General features: G+C 31.1%; 2 protein-coding genes across 3 annotated transcripts; one reads left to right on the plus strand and one right to left on the minus strand.

The window, feature by feature from the left end:
- Positions 1-11226: 11226 nt before the first annotated feature.
- LOC100249402 (uncharacterized) lies at positions 11227-15292 on the plus strand. 2 transcript variants are annotated; one of them, XM_010661398.3, is made up of 6 exons: positions 11227-11795; positions 12307-12561; positions 12704-12877; positions 12967-13073; positions 13594-13898; positions 13997-15292. In XM_010661398.3, exons 1-6 carry the CDS (start codon positions 11481-11483, stop codon positions 15040-15042), a joined length of 2202 nt encoding a protein of 733 aa, XP_010659700.1. In that variant the 5' UTR covers positions 11227-11480; the 3' UTR covers positions 15043-15292. The 2 variants fall into 2 exon arrangements, with proteins under 2 accessions (XP_010659700.1, XP_002277974.1); XM_002277938.4 differs by having other exon boundaries at positions 14018-15292.
- A 4204-nt stretch (positions 15293-19496) lies between these two features.
- LOC100266617 (uncharacterized) lies at positions 19497-23120 on the minus strand. Its single transcript, XM_002282292.4, has 3 exons — positions 22638-23120; positions 21266-21381; positions 19497-20054 (listed from the first exon to the last, which is right to left on the minus strand). Exons 1-3 carry the CDS (start codon positions 22740-22742, stop codon positions 19688-19690), a joined length of 588 nt encoding a protein of 195 aa, XP_002282328.1. The 5' UTR covers positions 22743-23120; the 3' UTR covers positions 19497-19687.
- Positions 23121-23427: the final 307 nt, after the last annotated feature.

Raw genomic sequence — 23427 nt, forward strand, 5'->3', positions numbered from 1 at the left:
CTTCTTTTTTGGGTTACTATCTTAAATTTTGTCTTATTTATTATTTACATTTTCATATAAATACATATTTAAAAAAAAAAAATTTTGAATTATGCAACTCAACTCAGCTAAATTCAATTGGATCAATTCGAGTTTAACTTGGAACAATCTAAATTAAACCGGAAATTAGAAAAATTAGGTTGAGTTGGGCTTAGGGTTGATTACCTTGGGTTAGAGATCAAGGTTGGGTTAAAGTTAGATTAATTGTTTCTCAATTCCAGTTGGGTGTAGGTCAGCCACCCGGGAGCGCTCCTATTTTTTAAGATTTTTAAATTCGGTTTTTGAAGTTTTTGGAATTTCTAAGTCTTGTAAGAAAACATTTCTAAACATTAGGAGTGTTTTGCCCTCTTAGCTTTTTTATATTTGGTTTTATTATGAAAAATATGAAAGAAAATAAAATATAATTAAAATTTTCCCAAAAAGTATTAAGGAAAAGAAAAAAAATGTTAAGGAAAATAGTTTTTTAATGTTTGGTTTCATTATGAAAATTATTAAAAAAAATTCAAATATAATTAAAATTAGTTAAAAATCTATGTATTTTTAAATTATTTAATCTTTATATAAGAGAGGATAATAAATGAAATGAGCTTGAAAAAAAACATACGAAAATAATTTATTAATTTTAATTTTAATTTTTTTATTTTTCTTCATTTATATTTTATTTTTTTCATTTTTCCTCTTTATTTTTTTCCCTTGTATTTTACCTTAAATTTTCAAAACTGAACATAACATTAGGATTGGCAAACATATTTTCCAATAAAAAGGTTAAAATAATGGGAACAAAAGTTCATGCAAATCGTTGTATAAATATAGCCATTGAAGGATCCCAACACAGTGAAGCCATGAATATTGATTGGGCCGAGTTTGAAACCCTGACCCAAGCCCAATGCGCTATGGCATTGAACTTCAAATATGCACTAAACCTTGGCCCAATGCGCTATGGCATTGAGCTTGAAATATACACTAAACCTTGGCCCAAATAGTTGCTTACAAACTTTGTCCAAAAATATCAATCAAATTGTTTCATAACAATGTATTTCTTATCAAGGCGTTTCTTATTGCATTCTTTCTTATTTTTGAGTACTTAGATATTTATTGTCAGCGTGGTTTGAACTTGCTTTTAACTTTAATTTAAAACTAGACTTGTTTGAACCTCGGCCGCCACATAGTAAATAGTAAATGACATTTACATATGAAATCATCCATGTTTGGCGAGTCTAACATCGTATTTGTCAAAATATGTATTTATATTATAAATCATTGGTTTTAAGATTTAATGTAATTAATAAATATATCTCGTTTTATAAAAAGATTACGCCATCTTATTTATTTATTTATTTTACAAAAGTTTGAAATATATTAATATTTTCCCTCCACTTTTCAATTTTTTACTAATTTTCAAATATTTTATTTTTGGGTGGTGTGGAGCATATCCTTGAGGAGTTGAGAATGAAAGAGATGTAGTGAAGTGAGATAAGAGTCACATCACCAATCATTCCCACGTGGGAAAAACACTACAAAAACAAAACAAAAAATGAGAGACCATTCGCAATGCCACGTGTCCAACGCCCGATTCAGATTTCAGATCATGCCCAACTTGGAGTAAATTCTCCACGTGAGTTTTTCAAAAACCATGGGTGCCTCACTGCCACGTTCTACCACCACGCCCTCGTCCTACGTCAGCAGATTTCGCACACGTGCCCCATTGTTCTTTTTAACTTTCTTTTAATTGTGGAACGGAAAGGTAAGTGTCATTAAATCTGGCGGGGACCATGTGGCAGATGACGTGGACCTGAAGTTATCGGGTGGATAAGTGAATATTAAATGTGGGACATGCCATGTGGCAAATGAGGTGGATATAGAGGCAAAATTTTCGGTGGAAATGGGAAACCGAGTGCTTTAGATGTTGCACCATGCCATGTGGTAGCTGACGTGTAAATACAATCAAAATTTTCTTAATTGTTGAAAAGTAAAGCTTTGAAATTGGAGCACAATTCCGTGAGGGTTAAAAGCTTTGCGTAATGTTTACAAACACTCGTAAATTTATAAAAAAATATTTTCAAAATTTTTAAAATTTTATAAATACTTTAAATAATACTTCATAAATTTTCTTTTCTTTTTTTCAAAATGAACGGTCTTTTAGGATTGTATGTAAATAGCTCTTTTTGCTAATTTTGAAAATCAGAATACAGTCTTAATATAAACCTATGTGGCACTTGATACGTGTAATTAGAGAGTTATTAGAAATAATTTTTTTTATATGTAACATATTATTAAAAATACTATCAAATGTAATTTTAGGTTTGTATTGGCTAATCACAAAAGAGTTTCTAATAAAAGTGATACTAACAAAAATATCATAAGTTAAAAGTAATTTTATCAAACTCGAAGATAACATGTGTGAAAAATGTTAATTAAATTAAGATAATGATAAATAGGTGAATCTGGTATTAATTTTTTTCAAAATAATCAATTATAAGTAAGATACGAGAAAAATTAGGAACAAAACAAAAGTAATATAAAGAAGTGGAGAAAAAAGAAATACAAACTCTTTTATAATGGTTCAACAAACCATCTATGTCTATTATCTTCAAATTTCTAATTGATTTAGAGTTCTATTATCTTCAAGACTTTTATAGTTAAAGTCTTTAAACTGTTAACACTACTTCTAATTGATTTAGAGTTCTATTATCTTCAAGAATTTTGTAGTTAAAGTCTTTAAACTTTTTACACTTAAATTTCAGGATTCCAATGGAGTTTGATAGTATCTTCTAGCACTCACCTGCTTAAACAATTTCTTTGATAAAGAATAGGTAAAAAAGAATTGAAGGCCTTTAAACCAGATAACAAGTTAAACTCTCGATACAAGAAATTTTACATATATTTTGTATTTTTACATAAATTTTAAGGGTATTAATGAATTGTATCGTGTTATATTGAAGTAAGAAATATTAAAATTTATTAAATCTTGTTTTATTAATAATTGAAGATGACATAATAATAAAAATATTATGTTTATAACATTACATAATATAATTCATTTATTTTGTATAATTCTTAAATTATGTTGATAAATGTTATTAAATTTACCATCTCTTTGATTTTTAAAATTTTATTTATTTATTTATTTTTAAAAAAGAATGCTTCACAAAATGTAACATAAATTAAACCTTTCCTTTATTTCTTAAAGATAGGTAGCTAAAATTAAAAGCAAACCAATTTTAAGACAAATAATGAAAGTTAGGAGGAAAGGAGGCAGACCCAATAGTAATTTTCAATGGAATGAGAAAGTAGTCACCATTTTCAAGCTGCCAAACTTGAGACAGATCATGGAGAAGTAGTGGGTTGGTGTCATTATTGGGTTGACTGACTTGAGTGCATAGGACTTCTAATTATTTCCCACTAAATAAGGCTTACAATCATGACTTCCAAGGATCAATCTAATCCTTTAGTCTCTCAGGGTGTTTTTTTTTTTTAACCTTTTTTTGTCTTTTTATTTGCATTTTATTTTTTATTTTAAGGAAAAAGAGAAAATCTTGAAGAAAGGAATTATATAACATTTATTTTCAATATTTTTTAAACTCCAAAATTAGAAACATATTTTTTATACGTAATATTTTTATATTAGCAATATGGGTTTCTTTGATATGATACCGATCAATAAATTTTACCTTTTTAAGTTCAAAGACAATATTAATATCAGATTTATACTTCGTATGTATTATGTTTTTGTAATGATAACTTGGATATATTCTTAGATGTGATGTTGATGAATATGCTTTTAATGCGATGTTATTACGCACGAGCAACCTCTTAAAAAAAAGTAAATTGTCACATCATTTAGATTTGAGATTTTTTAAAATCGATGTTTTTATTTATTACTTTTGTCGGTGATTAGACGATTTTTGACCTTCCCATAACAAAAAAATGTGGCTTAGAGAGACCCCACAAAGATTTCATGCATGCCTCACAACTTTAAGGCTCAACCTAAATAATAACTTTAAGTATATGTATTTAAACAAGAATTTGGAGGGACCCCATGAAGATTTTGGTGCATGAACACCTCCTAAGATTAGAAGAAAATCAAGAAAGAATAATCATAATTATAAAGAAAGGCGGCACACGTGAGATCTTGTGTGTATGTGAGTAGATTTGCCGTTGGGGAGACCCCACTAGGATTTCATGACAAATGGCTCTCTTTCTTAAAGAATAAATAACATCAAATACTATGAGACCAAGTCCAAGACTTGATAATTGAATGCATGAGGTCATGTGATTTCTTTTTAGGTTATATTTTGATTGTATGGATAGAAAGAAGTCTTTTAAAAGTCTAGTCATGGTCCACATGGAAAACCTCAAAATTGAGTATCCAAAGTTAAGTAAGACAAGATCATTTAAAGAAAAAAAAACTCGAGAAATTTTATTATATGATTAAGTAGGGTTTATATGGTTAGAATAGATTATGATTGTGAAGATTATTCAAAGATTTTACCGTGTTCTTTTTTTGATTAAGTGACCATCTTCGTCCTTTTGTTAATAAATAAGTATTACTCCTCAAAATATGATCATATGATCTTATAGAGAATTTGTGCTTTAAAAACAATATTATATGGGTTTTGTCCTTGCGCATGTGAATCAGTATTTCTCTCAAGATTATGAGATTATTTGATCAAATCTCTTAAAAAAACTTATTTTACACTTTTAGGTATTCTCTACTTATTTATTTTTATTATTTTCAAATATTAAATTATTAAAAAATTTCTCTCAAAATTCATAGATTCCTCTCTCTCTCTCTCTCTCTATATATATATATATATATATATATATATATATATATATATATATATATATATATATATATCATTAAAAATATTACAAAACAAATGTCAAATATCAAGAGATTGATAACTTTATATGGGAGTGTTAAAAATGTAATCCTATGCCCATATCAACCTATCCCTTCCTTTCCCTAACAAGCCAAGGCAAATAACAAATTTGTAAGTAATCTATTGTGCCTACAACTTGCTAGAATCACCTTTGTAGTGGATGTCAATCTCACATTTCCTGGTTTCCACCAACAAAACCCAAAGAATGTGTAATGGATAAGAGAGAGACAGAGAGGGAGAGAGAGAGAGTGGGGGCCAACAAAACAAAAAGAGGAATGGGATTGGAATGGGAATGATATCATATAGAATTGTGCCAAATTGGAGTAGAACACATCGCTCTCAAAGCTTTGTGTTGTCATGGAAAAGTTTGATTTACATGTGGGCATTATTAATACAGAGTCAAAAGCTAGGGAGATTTTTTTTTTTTCCCCTTTATAAAATAGAGAATTTCATCCCATGAAATGATTGGAATGTGATTATGTGACATGAGCATTTTTCTCTTTCCTTTTTCCACTTAATGGGAGAGGGAGGCTGCCTAACCACTATCTCTTCTTTGAGGCTCTGGCAACCCACTCTTTGAATTTGAGCCCTAAAACCCCATGTGAGATTTTTAGCCTGGATTCTCTCCACTACTTGCATTTTGAAACCCAAAAAAGTTAAAAAAAAATAATAAAAAAATAAAAATAAAAATAAAAAATTCTCAATTTGGATTCTAATCTTGTTTAGCCTATTCTATACCAGGAAAAACAATATTTAAATTTTTAAAATAATTTTTACAAATATTTAAATACAAATCCTTCATATGTTTCTCAAACAAGTTGATAAGAGACATGGAAAAAAAATTCAAAATTACCCTTTTTTTTGTTTTTTTGAAAAAATGGTTTTACAATATAGTTTTTTTTTTATAAAAAAGAATCTTCTTATTTATAATAGTTAACATATGAACTAAAATCTATTTCCACTTGATTTTAACAAAAATATTTGGATGGGTTTAGAAACAGTTTTTGAAAATAATTTTTATTTTTTAGAATAAAAAAATATAAGAAACATATTTAGCAACTAAAAATTATTTTCTATCTTCTATTTTTAAGATAACATTTTTTAGTTATTTTTTATTATTTTTATTTATTTTTTTATGACTATTTAAAAAAAATAATTATACAGACATATGGAATGATTAAAAATAAAACATTATATATGAAAATTACTTTTAAAACATATTTAAAAATATTAAAAATATGTTAAAAATATTTTAGATTTTCAAATAACTTTTATTCTACAAAAATCAAATAATAATTTTTAAAAATTGTTCTCAAAAACTATTTTTTAAAATAATTACTTAAAAATAATAATAATAATAACATATAGTTAAAAAAAACTTTATTCTAATTTGGAATATGTTCGGATAAAAAGCTTTTTCTTAACTATTTCTTTTCTAGGAGTCATATGCATTTAAATGACCACTTATTCAAGTCAACTTGCCCTCCAAACTTCAAATCATACGTAGTATCATCATTTCTAAACTTCAAATGATACGTACAATCATCATTTCTACATCAAACATCAACTCACAATCAAATTATTACAAGTTATTCCAAACAATAAGGTGGACTATTTTTTATTTTTTATTTTTTATTTTTATTTTTTTTGAAAGAGAAGACGGTATACGCGAAATGCACTATCAAATCAAATGACACGTGGATGTAACTTTAATTCGAATCATTCCCTTGTACCTTAGACCTGAATATCCTTCAATCAACATCATTTGTACTCTTGAAGCAATATAAATAAAGTACCAATTAAAGAGAGATGCAAACTCAATGATATAATGGTTCGACAAACCTGTCTACCTGATTTCTATTTTCAAGATCTTTGTAAACTTAGATTCAATGAGGCACTACAATTCCATTTAAGCTCAATGTCAACTTGAAGTCTTCAACAACCCTCAATCCAATATAATGATGGGTCAATACAAAAATGAAAAAAAAAAAGTTATGACAATGGGGGTACATTAAATGGATTTGCAAGTGACACTTTAATTTGAGAGCCTTGAATAGGAGAAAAATGATAGATAAGAGAGTTAATGCAAATGTTCTATAGTTAATAATTTCAATTTATAAAAAAACCAACTTTGGGCACCATTTTCTATGGAAGTCAACCTCAATTTGGGCAAACTTTGATTTGACTATAAGTCCTTTTTTAGCTTTAACTAACTCTCGATTGGACCTTAATTGGTGCTCAACTAGGAAATGTTGAGCAATTGTTGGCAACGCTTGTTAATTAAACCACATACACACACAAAAATAGATAATAAAGAAAAAAAATAAAAATTTTAACATAATTCGATGATCAATATGATCTTTATGTCCATAAAACGTATCATCACTCAATAATTCATTAATTAAAACGAAAGAGAAAAATTATAATAATAAAACTCTAAAAAAATGATTAAATATATAATATGGGCAAACTCATTAATCAATACCTAAAAAAAAAAAATTCCAAAGACGCTACCCCTTCAACTCCACAAATTGATCAACCCCTAACACCCTAAGTGAAGCGCAATAGAATTAATTTATACTTCACAATCTAACAACATCAAGGTTTTAAAATAAATAGACAAGCTTTTGAAGTCTATATATATGAAAGTAATTTTAAAAAATAATTAAAAACGTCTTGAATTTATTTTAAAATATAAAAAATTATTTTATAAATCTTTTATATTTAGATTCCATCAAACATGCTTTTTTGAATTAAAAATTTATTTTTTATTTTTAATAATAAAAAATATTTTCAACAGAAGTGTAACTCTTTCTATAGCAATTTACTTTTTTTCAACAAAAAAAAAAAAACTTAGTTGTAAAAATATTTTGAAAAGAAGAAAATGACAATTTCCATGAATAATATTTTTCCAATTAATGTGGACATTCCTAGGAGCCATGTTGGACCGAGGACAGGCGTGCAGCACATTATGTACCTTGATGATATATATATTATAATGATAAAAGAAGTCTAGTGATGTTGATATCAGTACATCACTATAATATGATGTGACTAGTGACCTTCACCGTGCCATAAACCCACCAATCATTAGTTGGTGCTCTAGATTTTCTTTTCCTTTTTCCTCCTCCTTTTCTTTTTCTCGGGAAAATTTCAAATCCCAAGCCCACCCATTTTCTATTTCCATATTCACAAAATGATTGCCTCTCTTTTCCTTTCTCATCCCACTTTGGTGGATTGTGGACATAGTATTCTTGAAGTTATTGAAGTAATAATGATTTCTTGGATTTAAAGTATTATAAATATGCCACGTTATCAAAACTTATAAATATTTTTTTTATTAATTATCAAAAAAATCACTTATTCACAATTTCAATATAAATATAGGATTCCTCAATTCATTCCTTTTATAATCATCGCAACTTTAATTACTAACTCAAGCTTAACTTTAATTTAAAAACAATTAACATAAGCTCAACCCAAATCCAATCTATTTTTTTTTTTTTCTAAATTCGAGTTGATCAACCTAAACTAGAATTGGTCGAGTTATTAGGTCAAGTCCAATCTAATTTCCTTTCTCTAAATTTAAATTGATTTTGGGTTGATCAACCTAAGTTCAAATTAGTGGAGTTATTAGATTGCATGATTTAAAATATATTCATAACTTTGAATTCGAGATATTCAACTCAAATTCAATCTAATGTGCATTCTTTTCTAAACTCGAATTGAATACGGGTTGATCAACCTAAACTCGAATTGGTTGAGTTATTAGTTCATAATTGTAAAATCAATTTTCATTTAAATTAAATATTTATTTATTTTTCTCGTTATAAGAAAAAATACATATTTTATTGTTTTAATATTTTTAAATTTTGTATATATTTTAAAATTTCTTAGTAACCCTTAATATTTTCTTCAAATATCTTTTTTAGATTTTTTTATTGGAAAACTAACAGAAATATCTTTTTAATTGAAGAAAAAAAATCAACCTTTTAGTAATAATATTTGAAAGTATTTGGACTTTTTTAAAATCTAAATAAATGAATTGGTTGAGTTATTAGTTCATAATTGTAAAATCAATTTTCATTTAAATTAAATATTTATTTATTTTTCTCGTTATAAGAAAAAATACATATTTTATTGTTTTAATATTTTTAAATTTTGTATATATTTTAAAATTTCTTAGTAACCCTTAATATTTTCTTCAAATATCTTTTTTAGATTTTTTTATTGGAAAACTAACAGAAATATCTTTTTAATTGAAGAAAAAAAATCAACCTTTTAGTAATAATATTTGAAAGTATTTGGACTTTTTTAAAATCTAAATAAATGATGATGTCATCAAAAGTTTTATTAATATGTGATGTGACAGTAAGAATATATTTGATAGTGATTTTATAAAGTATTTTTAGTTTTTATAATACTTAAAAGATAAAAAAATTTAAATGTTAAAAAGGTTAGAAACGTTTTCGAAGCAATCAAGCGGACTCTAAAACTAGAATATCTTCCACCATAATTTTTTTAATTAAAAAATAAAATAAAATAATCATATCTTATTATGATGGAGACTAAGCACGTGACTTAATTATGAGATTTTACCAAATAGCCCTAAAATGACCTTTCCATATTATAAAAACCCACCTAAATTTGGAAAATGGGCAGGGCAATTTCGGGATAATGAAATAATTTTGGAGAATCATCTTAGAAAGATGAGATTACGATGATTGATATGAATTTATTTTCCATAGTGATGGTGTGACGTGACGTGTCATAAGAGCTGAATTAAAATTAAAGCCAGCGTGTCTGTGGGGCCCACAGCATGCGTGACGGCTGTGGACCAGCCAATAGAAAATATTTTTTTTTATTATTAATGTGATGTAGCAGACGGCTGCCCTCTTTTAAGATGGCTGCTAGCATTGGAAGAGTGCCACGTGGACAGTGGGATTTTTTTGGGTCTCCTTTTTTATGATTAAAGGAATGTGGATAACATTTTCTTTTTTAAATTTCAAAATTCCACGTGGCACTTTTTTGAGTCTCCTTTTTTAAGATCGAAGGAATGTGGATAACATTTTCTTTTTGAAATTCAAAATTCTTAATTTATTTTCTTATAAAATTGATTTAAATGTTGGAACTCTCTCGCCCCACTAACGTGCATTTTGAATTAATTAATTATCAAAATTCCTTTAACACTTAAATCTTATTTAATAACTATTTTTATCCAAAAAAATATAATAATAACCAAAAAAATAAAAAATAATTATTTATTTTTAAAAATAAAATAAAAACATAATGTTTTTAAATAATGTATTTTAATTGTATTTAATTATATTTACTTATTCTTTTAAGCGTTGTTTTAATAATTATATAAATATAAATAATGATTAAAAGTAAATTAATATAAATAAAATTTATTTTTAAAACATAAAAAACATGTTAGTTATATATTAAGAGTTTGTTTGATGGTGATTTTAAAAAATATTTATAATATTTTTAACACTTAAAAATTTATATAATTCAAGTACTAGAAATGTTAAAAACGTTTTCTAAAATCACTATTAAACACACTTTAAATTTCCAAACAAACTTTTATTATACAAAATATCATAGAATATTTTCAAAAATTATTTTCCATATCGAAACGCATTTGAAAAATACAAGTCTACGAGAACATAGGTAAAAATTTACAGCCTACAAAGAGTTTTTTGGGTTACTATATACCCATGTTAGAGTCCGCATAAAATGGAGCTTTCCATCTCCAAGTCAAATTTGGAACAACTACTAACACATCTATTATCCAAAAATCTCTAGTTTTCAAATTCCTTCTTGTTACAAATAAATGTAACAGAAATCAATGAAACAATGAGTAGACTTTCCAATTTTAAGGAACTTAATGAGTTGGAATAAATTATAATTTCATTTAATATTCTAATTAACATCCTACATAAATTGTACTTTTTTTTTTAAAGCTATTAATTAATTAATCAAAAGGTCTAAAAATAAGTTGTAATTCACTACACTACATTGAATGCAGGCATCTCAAGTTTTAACTTATTGTAACTAGCATTCGTTTTTAGTCAACACTTTCTCTTTCTTTTTTTTCTTTTTTTTTCTTTTTTCCTTTTTAATTTTTTTTAATAATAATCAATAATTTTATATTGGACAAAATAAATAAATATTAATAATGTAAAAATAAAAATATATAAATTCAACCCCAATTCTCTATTTACCGCCAGAAAAAAAAAAATCAATAAATGAAAATTGCGAAAAAAATCCAAACAAATTAACTAAAGAAAGGGGAGAATTTTTTGTTTCAACGAGTCCGGTACTAAAAGACTCCTAATGGAAGCCAATTACATCAGATCGATGGGTTAGTTTCCCTCTCTTTTCTCTCTGTATATATTTTCTCTGCTTTTCCCTCTGTTTTCCCCTGTGTTTTTCTCCCTTCCCATTCACTAGTTGTTTTATCCGCGTCCGAGTTTCATGGGGGAGAGAATTGGTGCGTAAGAGAAGTGGGTTTGTGGAAAATTGTTGAGAAGTTAGCAGAACAAACCGGCCATGGCTGGAGAAGATAGGTGGTTTAATGGGAGGCTTCCCCCTGCACCTCCCGAAGGTGGAGGGGATAACAATGGTGTTTTTGGTGATCCAAACATCCCCTTGTCCGGATTTTCTCATCCTGTTTCTGGGTTTCAGAGCTCTGGTTCAGGGTTTTCTAGTACCTTTTCTGGGCAAACGAACAACTTTGGCTCCTACTCCGGCCTCCCAAACTCCTTCTCCACGTTTTCTGGGGATACCAGCCATGGAGTTGCCTTCAAGAGGATCAAGCTCGCAGACTCCAATTATCAGCCCACGGGTCATCACCCCGTTTTTCAGGTTCCACAACTGATCGATTCTGGCTTTTTTCTTTCTGGGTTTCTTGTTGAATCTTTTTTGCATGTCTATGCATGGTGGTTTTCTGTTCTTTCGCCATATTTCTCAAGCTTCTCCGCCCTCTTTGTTGCAGCTTTTTCTGGGTTTTAAAATTTTTTTTTTTTAAATTTTCCTGGGAATTGACTTTCTCGATTCCTTCGGTTCCAAGGATTGATTGTTTGGTTTGTTTGTATCTGTCAGCATTTAGCATTTTGAGCCACTTTTCAAGCTCTTCTTTTTCTGGATTGCATTGATAGCTTGTCTGGTAGCTTTTTCTGGATTGTCTTTGATAGCTTTTCTGGATTTTCTTCTGGAAATTCATCTTCCGTTTCTTGTTTTATCGCCCTGTGTTTGGCATCTTTTTCTGGTTCTATCTGTTTCTTTCAGCCATTTTCTCAGGATTTTCTCTTTGATTCTGTCTTTTTCTATCTTTCAAGAATGGTTTCATGATCTTGTTTGATTTAACTCTCTGCAGGAGGGAGTGGGAAACATGGTGGAAAATCCAAATCCTCTCGGTTTAACATTGAGAAAAACCAGCTCTCTTCTGAACTTAATCGAAACGAGTTTAGCCAAGAAAAAAAGGACCTACTCAGAGCTGAATCAAGGATCTGATTACCTGAACCAGTACAGAATTCAACCAAAAAGACACGACTTTGTTCTTCCACAATCCTCAGAGAAGTTGAAGGCTACAAACTTCCCTGCACTACTACTCCAAATTGGAAGTTGGGTGGTATAATTCTACAATCCTTAAACTAAAAACCCGTGAAAGAAAATCGGTTTTCTTGTCCTTGATTGATTCAGATCTCCTTATAGATTAAACACCCAGAAAGAAAAAGAAGTTTTTTTTCACAGAATTGTTGGTGTTTGTGCAGAGGGAATCCAGGTATGAAGGCCATCTGATTGCAAAATGCTACTACTCCAAGAGAAAACTAGTGTGGGAAATCCTGGAGGGCAGTCTCAAAAAGAAGATAGAAATACAATGGTCAGATATTTCGGCCCTGAGAACAATCTGCATCGAAAATGATCCAACCATTCTTGAGCTTGAGGTTTGTTTACCTTAATTGTAGTTTCTTCCAAGTATGGAACTGAGATTAAACAAATTTGTAGAACTTAGAAATTTTATGTCTTTCTGCAGTTAAAAAATCAACCTCAGTACTTTGGAGAGACAAATCCTCAGCCTAGAAAGCATACTCTTTGGCAAAGGATTCCTGATTTCACTGGAGGACAAGCCCCCGTTTACAGGTTTTCTTTACCCTCTTTTTCCTTTTACACCTGTATTACCATATCTGTGTAAATGATTCCATTTTCGCTAGGAAAGCCTATACTTGATTGCATTGTATGAAGTTTAATTAGTTTTATTGAAAGACTGTTAGCAGATGATTATGTGGAATTGGAAAGATTGTTGTTGGTTGCATATATGGTTTGTGTTTTTGGCATAACAGTCTGAATATTGTGTCGTTTTCGTGCTTGTCGTATTGGTAGGATTTTAATTTGTTTCTTAAATGAGTATCCTATGCAGTCAGAAATTTTCATACTAATACCGTTAGTAGTTGATCGTTTCAACAGTTTCAGCGGTCCTTAAACGGTTTTTCTCATGCATGCAGCCTTCAAAAAGCATCTATAAGACTAAGCTAACTGGTTTCTGTTTCCTTGACCCTAAAAGCCGATTTTGTCGTATATGTATATATACTGTGTTCTGTTGAGTACTTCTGATGTTTGCATACATTTTTAATCTTACCTTGTTTCTGATGTTCTTCTGCAGAAGGCATTTGCTCAAGTTCCCTCCAGGAGTGCTTGGCAAACAATTTGAGAAGCTTCTGCAATGTGATAATCGGCTATACACCTTGAGCCTAGAGCCTTTTCCTAATTTTTCATATCCTTTCTTCCCACCAAGCAACAACAATGAACTAAATTTCAGTAAGGGACATAGGCCAGAGAAAGCCCCCAGGCTGCTTCTTTCTCCTTCAAGTAACCCGACATCTTTAGCTCCTGCTCAGCCCCTGCAAACATTCAAGCAAACATCTGTACAGCCTGCTGGTAGCTGGGACTCAACTTCCCCAATGTCAGGTAACTAATTGCATACTACTCTTTATGGTTTTAGGCCTTTGGTCCTCAAAAGGGCTGTGCACTGATTCCTTTTCTTTGATGTTTTTGTGATGACTTAGTTATGGAATTTTCACCTATAGATGAGGCCGGCAACAACCATGGAGCTAAAAAGCCGAAGGCTGCATTCTGGGGACAAGGGGTAAGCATGGTGACTGGCAACACTGTGAGTGGTTTCTCAGGAAGAGGTGAGGTTCAAGGGATACCATATATTGTTCCTGCAATCCAAGCCAATCAAGACTATGGATTGCAAGACTGTCAGGCACCGAATCATTCTCAGAACGAAGAATTGGGGGGGCTTGATGGAAGAGATCCGTTTATGCGCAATGCGGACGAGCACTTGCTAGATGACACACAAGCTGCGTGTTCTGATGAGGAAACACTCCTTGCTAAGGTCAGGTCCATGGGTTCACTGATCCAGCCAGAACAGCAAGTGCAGCCAGCGGATGGTAACAATAGAAATGAAATGGGGTTTGGCGAAGACATAAACCAAGCTGAGGAGCCAGTTCAGCCTGCTGCTGAAATGGAGTTTGGGGGAGAAATACTTGCAGACCAGAATCCACTCGAGAAGAGTGATAATGAAAGGGAGCTTAATATGACAAATGAACAATTCCTTCTGCTTAGTGAAATGCAGTATGCACCTGAACTGCTCGCAAGTCCACAGTTCGTTTCGCAAACTACGAACATGGATTTTGGGCAAGAAATAGTTCCAGCACATGAGCTGCTCGCAAATCCACAGTTTGTTTCTCAAAATACGAACATGGAATTCAGGCAAGAAACAGTCCCAAGGCACCATTTTCCTGTTTTCATTGAGAATCAGCAGCCCAACTTTCAGACTGTCCATTGGGTGCCTCGGCCTCAATTTCCCAATCACTTGGTACTTTCCCAAGAAAATCAGCTGATATTAAATGCTCCTCCACCTCAAGTTTTGGGTGAGAATCAGATGATGCATTTTGAGGGAAACAACAACTTGATAGCTTCTCAGTTCTTGAATGGGAATGAGCTGATGCAACACAACTGCTCAAGACCTTCATATCCTTACAACTTTCCAGGCACAGAAGGGGATAATTTTGGTAATATTAATGGGGGGAATCAGTATTGGGGATGATGGAGAAGAATGGAAGAAGAGAGGGGAAGGCCCAGGAGGCTGAATGTAGATGAGGGTTATTTTTGGGTCACACCCTTCATAGTTTTTCTTGCTTTTGTAGATTATGGAAGATAGCTATAGGTCCAATTTTCCTTTTAATATCTAGGTTTTGTTCTCCTTTTTGTTTATGTTCTAGATAGATAAACCTTTGAAATGCCTTCAATCATTGATTCAAACAAAAGTTCTAAGCTTTCATATTTGTTTCGTTGAATCATTCTCGCTGCTTTTGTGCATGTTGCGTGCAACCTATGTGTAATCATAATTTGGCACGGTTCTCATATCAGACCCTCATTAGTATATAGATGGATAGAAAGTTTATATGATCTTGTTGTATATTGCGAAAGGAGGTGTAGACAAATATGAACCGACATCCTACTGACCATATTGGAGCTTTTGAGTGCGACAAAAGGAGCATTCTCAAAATCTCCAAAGAGATACTTCAAAATCATCATGGTTCTACGTTGTTCGTTCTGCTATTGTAAGTTCTTTTTGTAATCAATGCACTTTATATTCTTTCCGAGTACTATAGCTTTTCTCCTTTTACTCTTTTAGTACAAGTTTTCCATTTTTTTCTATGCTAGCCTATAGATGCTACATGGGGCGCCAAGCAATGTGACTTCGATCTGCCTTGAAGTAGTATCTTTGCATCCTAACTTGTCGTAGGATAACATATGGACCAGCAAGAAGCTTTTTACATTATCGAAAAATGAAGGTGGCTCGTACCAAGGCATGTTTAGGATTAAGGTATATTTTACTTTTGCCTCGGGCGGGCAAATGAGAACTTCAATGAAAATGGTGAGCAATAGGAACTTAGTACTTCCTCATGTTTCAAATGATAATCAACTCGTGCATCTAAATGGTAACAACTGAAAAACTCTTCAAAGTTTCAAATGAGAATCATCTAATACATCTCAATAGAAAAGCATTAATTGATAGCTAATTAAGGTTTTAATGAAAATCATCTTGGCTCCTCTTACATTCCTAAGTTGTAAATGTGAATAAGGCAATGCATTTAAATGACAAGGATCAGATGAAACATCTTAATGAGGACAACTCATTGCATCCATATAATATGCCTTTCCATATTTGGAAGCAAAGGATTTTTCTAAGGTTGATGTCTTTGATGGGAAGATGTAGAACCTATTATCGGAATTGCAACTCCAAATGTTGTCATTCCTATATAAGCTAAGGGGGACAAGTCCTTTAAATGACACATAGGAACCTGGCATTTAAATTGAGGAAACTCTCAAGCATATTGAAGAGACGATCATCTTAAAGTATGACACATATTAATCAAATATCTAACTTAAAGTGCGTTTGATAGTAATTTTAGAAAGTGTTTTTAGTCTTTTAATACTTGAAAAATGAAAATTTTCAAATGTTAAAAAGATAAAAAAACACTTCCTAAAATCACCATCAAACGCAATCTTAATAAGACTCAATGAACAATAAAAAAACCTCTATTGAAAGTTTGAGCAATAAACTTAGCCATGTATCCAACTTCCTCCCACTTTAATGGAATGAATGTTGAAGACATTTAAAAAAGTAAGGATGATTGTATTAGAGAAAGTTAATGTTATCCTTAATTTACATAATGGTATTTATCTATTTATTATATATTAGTTTGAATTAGAATAGAATATAGAATTTGAATTAGAATAGAAATTTACTATTAGTTGAATTATAGTAGGAGATAGAGTTTGAATTATAGTATTTTCTTTCTCTATATGGGATCAAAGCCTTCGAATCCTAAACCCTAATCTCAACTTGGAGCAAATTTAGGGTGTAAGGCTTAGGCCTTGCACGCCTCCCCTATACCTCCCTACCATAAATGATAGTGACCTTACTATGTCTATGTATTGTCAATGTCTCATTCCCTATAGCCTTTAATGCAATATCCTGGTTTCAATGTCTCTTTCCCTACCATCTCTAATGCAGTATTTTGAAATTCCTTTTTATAGCTAAGAGCTCCAAATTTTCTTGATTCAAATCTACTAGAATTTTCTTCTCCTTTGCTTCCTACTAGTGCTGGTTCCCTTAATTTAATATATACTTTTTTTTTTTATTACCTTCAACTCTACCTCTATCTCTTTCTCTAAAAGCTTTCTCAAAGATTTGATTGCTTTCTTGCATGTCTTGGGAAAACAAACATGCTCATGTTCATTAACCTTTACTTGAAAGCTACCATATACTATGTCTTCTCCTTTACCTCTTATATCATCTACTACATTAGTTTCAAAAACATTATTTAGTTTGATGTTAAATAAGGCTCCTAATCCTACTCTTCATTCAATAAACTTTCTTTTTACAAGTTTCTCAAAGTTTTTGGAAATTCAGCTTAGAAAGATCTCACTACTCTTGTCTAATCTTTCAATCATCAAGTCGAATCCACTTGTCGTCTGGATCCAAGGAGATCGCCCTCCATGGAAGTTGAATACATCGTAATCTATTTTCTTTTCTCTCAAGACCAAGATTGGAATCTCCGATCAAAGCTCCATCTTGCAAGGACATGTTAGAGAAAGTTAATATTATTCTTAATTTACATATTGATATTTATCTATTTATTATATATTAGTTTGAATTAGAATAGAATATATAATTTAAATTATAATAGAAGTTTACAATTAATTTAATTCTCGTAGGAGATAGAGTTTGAATTATAATAGAACTTAAATGTATTTATATATAAATATTCATCATCATCAATGAAAATAATAAGTCATATTTTCTTTCTCTATAGATTGGAGGTTAAAAAATTGTCTTAAACCTCGTCAAAATTGTAACAGGTGTACCTGAAGCTATTCCTGTAATAGGATCACCTTTGGTAGAGTTATTACGCGGAAGTGCTAGTGTGGGACAATCCACTTTGACCCATTTTTATAGTTTACACACTTTTGTATTACCTCTTCTTACGGCCGTATTTATGTTAATGCACTTCCCAATGATACGTAAGCAAGGTATTTCTGGTCCTTTATAGAGAAGATAGATCATAGATATTTATAATCAATCATTTACACTACGGGTAGGAAGAATAGTATTTCATTGCTACAAATATGGTCATAGTGATCCTCCTATTCAACTACTTCAACCATTTCCGAACACCTCATAGCGTTTTCAGGGCATCCGAGGATTCGATCATTTATGTATGATTTGATTTCTCGTACACTGCCCCTTCTAATGCTAATGGGTTTCGAAGAAAAAAATCCTTTATTGATCCATAAATTGACCTAGGTAAATCCATGAACTCAATTGGATTATTCCTATTCTTAATAAGCACCTGAACCGTGAATTGTCTTATGACTCATCAATCAGATAGATTCATTTTTTGAAAGAACTGAACTGTTCAAATTTCAAAATGATAGAACAATTGGCCTTTTGAACAATTAACTCTAACAAAAACCATGTTTTAAGAGATTATGTTCATAAAATACATAATAAAATAATTAAGTTAGCGAGATAATAAAGAGATTTAAAGCTTATTATATTCTTTAATATTGAAAACAAAAATAATATAAAAGGGTGTGCATGTGTTAATGAGGTACAAATTTTTTAATTAAGTCCTCCATTTTTTTAAAAAAAAAATTTATACTTCAAATAAATTTAACTTCTTATATATATATATATATTAATAAGAAATTTAACTTCTTATATTAGAAGTAGATGAAAGCTCTAAATAAAATAAAATAAAAAATCCTTTAAACGAGTGATAACAAATTTCACTCACTTCTTGTTTGTACCATTCATAATTATTCTAGTGATTTAAAATAAGTTATCAACATTAAATATGAAACAAATTAAATAATAATTAATAAAATTTAACTCATACGCTAATATCTTTACATCTTTTAACAAAAGATCTACGAGGTCAAACACAAATGGGCGTTATTTTGATTACCTTCTAGTTTTTTTTTTTTTTTTAACTTTCAAATTTTTTAAGTCGTGTTTGTTTTTTGGTTAAATAAAAAAAATCAAAATATTTAACTTTTTTTATTCAACTAAAAATAACCTATTAATATTAACCAATATGATTAAAGTGAACTTGTTATTAATATGTTCAATCTAATTATGTTGATTGATATCAACATGTTGCTTTTAGTTAAATAAAAAAAGTCAAATATTTTAACTTTTTCTATTCAGCCAATAAACAAATATCACCTTTCTAATTTAGTCAAGCCTTTGATCTTGTTCTATTCTTATCAATTAATGTTCTTATATTATACATCATAAAAATCTATAAATTTATCAAAAGTACTTCAAAATAATCCTATTTATACCACATGAAATCCACATAAATGAAATCTAAGACGTTAAGAGTGCATTTCGCAGTGTTTCTATTTGGAACACTTTTAAGTGAAAATTCACTATGAAGTGTTTTTAAATGTTTTAATGAGGGTTACTCCCAAATGGACTCAATCTCCTTCAAAGCATATAATGGTAAATTATTCCCATTTTCTTGCAGATCAGCTACAATTAAAGTAGTAGTTAATCCCGGGTTCACAATGTCTACGGTTAACCTCAAATTTTTCTAAATTGGCTGCTAAATCAACTTACAGATTGGCAGCAAAGGATCCAAAGGAACTGATCTCACCTTAGTAAAAGGAGGGGTTTATGTCATTGAACTTGGTGAAGGTGGTTTAGTAAAATCTTCAGGAGCAGATGGAGGATCCCTAGATTTGCTTGCTACTTCATCAGCTCCCCCTTCACTGTTCATCTCAGCAAAGCTCCTTTTCTTTGATGTGGAACCTGAATTCTCCTTTCTATTTTCGTTTTCGTTTTCATTTTCTTTTGCTTTTCCTTTTTCATTCTCTTTTCCTGGCTGCGCTTCAATATTTGGTTCAGGAAATAATGGAGCTTCACGGCCACTTAATCGACAGAAAACTCGTTCAACTGTTTCGCTTATTTCCTTGCCCAGCCCGTTATTGTCCAGAATCAACTCCCAAACTGATTTAGATGCCTTCTCAAGTGCTGGGGTTCTACGCAAAACCAACATGATAATTAAAACAAAATAAAAAGGATTGCTCGTCAACAAATGAAGAGAACAATGCACACAAATATAGCATATAATGCATGCTAACCATCTCCCCAGTTTTCATACATGGAGATAGGCTTCAGAAAATAAAGTGAACTGCAGTTTTTGAGTTTGAAAGAGCAAAAAGAATTAAACAAAGGAAATGAGCACAAATTGAACAAATTGAAAAATACGAATTCATTGACTATAGAGGGTGTAAATAGAAAGAACCACAAATTCACCGGTAAAGGTGGTGTTTGTTTTTTTACTTAATTCTAAATAGAACCTTAATGCTTAATAGTGTTAAATATTAGGTTGTTTGTTTTTGTAGTATTTTATTTCTATTAAGTATTAAAAAGTAAAGAAAAATCAATATGTTATTTTTTCTATTTAGAAAAAGCTACATATTTTGGCTTTTTCTATTTAGTAAAAAGTTTATAATAAGTCATAAAAAAGTAGAAAAACAAACAATCTAAATTCTGAAAACAAATTGCTTTCAGTAAAAAGCCAAAAAAGCAAACACCACTTCTACTTAATGCAAGAGGACTTGTATTAGTTTTGCATCTTCTAGGCAACATTTTTGTGGGGCAATTTGGATTAATCACGATTTGGACACACGTGAGCATGTACACAGATACAAAAGCATAAACACATTCTTACAAATAATATTCTTTTTATAACACAGAAACCCACTAGCCCTGGTAGGCAGGCCTGTGAAAACCAAGGATATACAACTGCTCATCCAAGAGCCATGTGTAGGACTATGTTTTGGCACCAGCTGTATACATCCTATTCCTGTATACTATGAATACACGACTGCGCTACGCACCCAAGAACCATGTATCAGATAAGCACAGAACTCAAACTGGGGAGATCCCATTCCAAAGGTGCACCACCTAGTTGAGCTGCTCATGGGGTGCTATAACTTCAGACCCACTGAGTTTCCTCCTCCAAAATTGGATGCACAGGATTGGTCATCTAGTTAATAAGAGTTTTGAAAGAGAAGATTGCATAAATTCAAAACAGACATGAAGTTGATCGAAATCTGTCACATAACCACAATATTACAAGTTTGCTATGGAGTGTTAAAAGCCAACGATTATCCTAAACCAGTGGGATCATGCCTATCTTGGAAAAATATTCAGGAACACAATTAAAAGCCACACCAGAACTTACTCAAGTTCCTGCCGAAGTGCATCAAAAAGCTCCCGCTTGGTCTGTTTCTCTGCTCCAGGAGTGTTAAGAACTTTACTCTGCTCTGCCATCTTAATAGTGGAATTCTTCAGCTCTTCCTATCACAAAGAAAAACACATGTATTGAAATTATTACTTGGAAACCCATAATCAAACAGTAATGCTTCAAGTATTGCTACATTTTTTGAATCCTTAAACATAAATACTATGAATCATCACTCTGCTTTCATTTTTTGGCCTTTTTAATTAATTAGCAAGTATATTTGAGGTTGGCAAAGGAAGAGAATTGGCGAGAAGCCCAAACATAGTTTTAAAAGGTGAAAGCCGCACCTAAGGTGCAAAAGTCTCCTATGACTTAGGCATAAGATGAAGCACAAGACGAATGCTTAAGTGAAGTGAGATCTGACCTGAGATGTGTTTTAATTTTATAAAATATGATCCAAAATCCAATCTCATCAACAAAAAACTTAAGATTCCAAACATTAAAAATAAGCATTCAATAAAAAATAATGAAATTATATAAATTTCAATATACAATTAGAAATTTTAAGAATAAAAGTATTTAAAGAAAAGGTAAAGTAGACAAGGCACATCTCTCCAATAAGGCTCACATATTGGCAAGTGAGGACCTACAACTAGGGTGTGGTTGCACCTTAAGTCCAATCACACCTTTGACAACTATGAGCCCAAGATTTGCACTCTACTATGCCATTCCATTCACAAAGAGTCAATGGAGTACAATCTTCATGGGGGCACATATGGACATCCCAAGAAAGTTCAATTTCCCCTGTCTGAAATTTACACAATCGCAAACCTGCCAACACAACTTAAGGAAAAAATCCAAAATACCAATATCCCTTGAAATTCTCTATAATTTTCATTAATGGCTCCATTTCAATCTATGAATCTCTACCTTTCAAATGTAATGAGCATTTCAATATTGAATAAGACAACCAAACATACCCTTAAAATCTGATATTTGGTTGAAATTCAGTAGAATTCATCTCCACAACTACAAAAACCTGACAGTTATGTGTTTTCTGAATTCAATGGTGATTCTGACAAAGTGAATTCCTAGCCAAAAAAATCGCCTCTCAATTTGCAAATCAAATACTGTGAACAAGTTGATTTCTTCCTTTTTTTGTTTGTTTATTTATACACTTATTTTTTGATAAGCTGTGAACAACTGAACTTTGTCAATAAAGATGAATAAACGCAAAAGCAGATATCAAAGGTTCTCCATTAACTCTATAACCACTACCACCACCATTTTCTCGACCAGAAGATTATTTTTTCCAAGAAAAATTGTTTAAGAAAGAAAAGGTGAATAGAGAAAGAGATAGAGGGATAGATACATTAGCTTTGAGTTGATTGATGATCTTCAATCTGATAGCATCAATCGTGCCGTCATTCATCAGCGACTCTAGCACATCTTCCGGAGTTATCACTGGAGAACCCATTTTTCTAAATATCAACTTCTAATCAAAGTAAAGACTCGGCCTTTCGCCTCCAAAACTCAGAATTTCCTATATATCAACTTCGAACCAAATCAACGACTCAATCATTCGCCTTCAAATCTCTGATTTGTCTATATATCGACTTCAAATCGAAGCAAACTCGACTTCTCGCCTCCAAATCTCTATTTCCTTCACGAAATCAATGTTTATACGATACCAATTAGGGTTTTGAAGAAAAAACTTCAGAGAAGGAGAGATTCTAACCGCAGCTTCATGAAAAATTGAAACCCTTAAAGGCTCTGTTTGTTTCCATGGAAAGCATTTCCGGGAAAACTTTCTCGAAAAGACCACAAAGATAAAATGGTGGAGATGGTTCCATCACTTGTAGCTCTATTCTTATTAGAGACATAAAAAAAACGACGTCGTTTCGTTGGAAGGTTGACTTTTCCTGTTTTAAAGAAAGTAATATGATCCAACGGGCCAGATCAATGAAAGTATTCAAAGGGAAGTTCTTGGACTTTCGACTCATCTAACGGTGGTCTGATTAAGGATCCACGACAATCTCGAAGTTAGGCGTCAGGCAAACTGGGCCCGTGAGTTTCTGGCCCGGCTAGGGTGCCAAAGTCTCACTAGTAACCACTAACCACCAAACTGGAAGCGCTTTTTAAATTTTGCTACCCGTCAGGAA

The sequence above is a fragment of the Vitis vinifera genome, chromosome 14, assembly GCF_030704535.1.
Source record: "Vitis vinifera cultivar Pinot Noir 40024 chromosome 14, ASM3070453v1".
Taxonomy (NCBI): Eukaryota; Viridiplantae; Streptophyta; class Magnoliopsida; order Vitales; family Vitaceae; genus Vitis; species Vitis vinifera.

Coding starts and splice junctions, on each gene's coding strand:
- LOC100249402 (XM_010661398.3), top strand. CDS start 11,481: ATGGCTGGAGAAGATAGGTGGTTTAATGGGAGGCTTCCCCCTGCACCT. Junction 11,796..12,306: donor GTCATCACCCCGTTTTTCAG/GTTCCACAACTG, acceptor AACTCTCTGCAG/GAGGGAGTGGGAAACATGGT. Junction 12,562..12,703: donor TCCAAATTGGAAGTTGGGTG/GTATAATTCTAC, acceptor GTGTTTGTGCAG/AGGGAATCCAGGTATGAAGG.
- LOC100266617 (XM_002282292.4), bottom strand. CDS start 22,742: ATGGGTTCTCCAGTGATAACTCCGGAAGATGTGCTAGAGTCGCTGATG. Junction 21,382..22,637: donor TCAATCAACTCAAAGCTAAT/GTATCTATCCCT, acceptor TCTTTGTGATAG/GAAGAGCTGAAGAATTCCAC. Junction 20,055..21,265: donor GCACTTCGGCAGGAACTTGA/GTAAGTTCTGGT, acceptor GGTTTTGCGTAG/AACCCCAGCACTTGAGAAGG.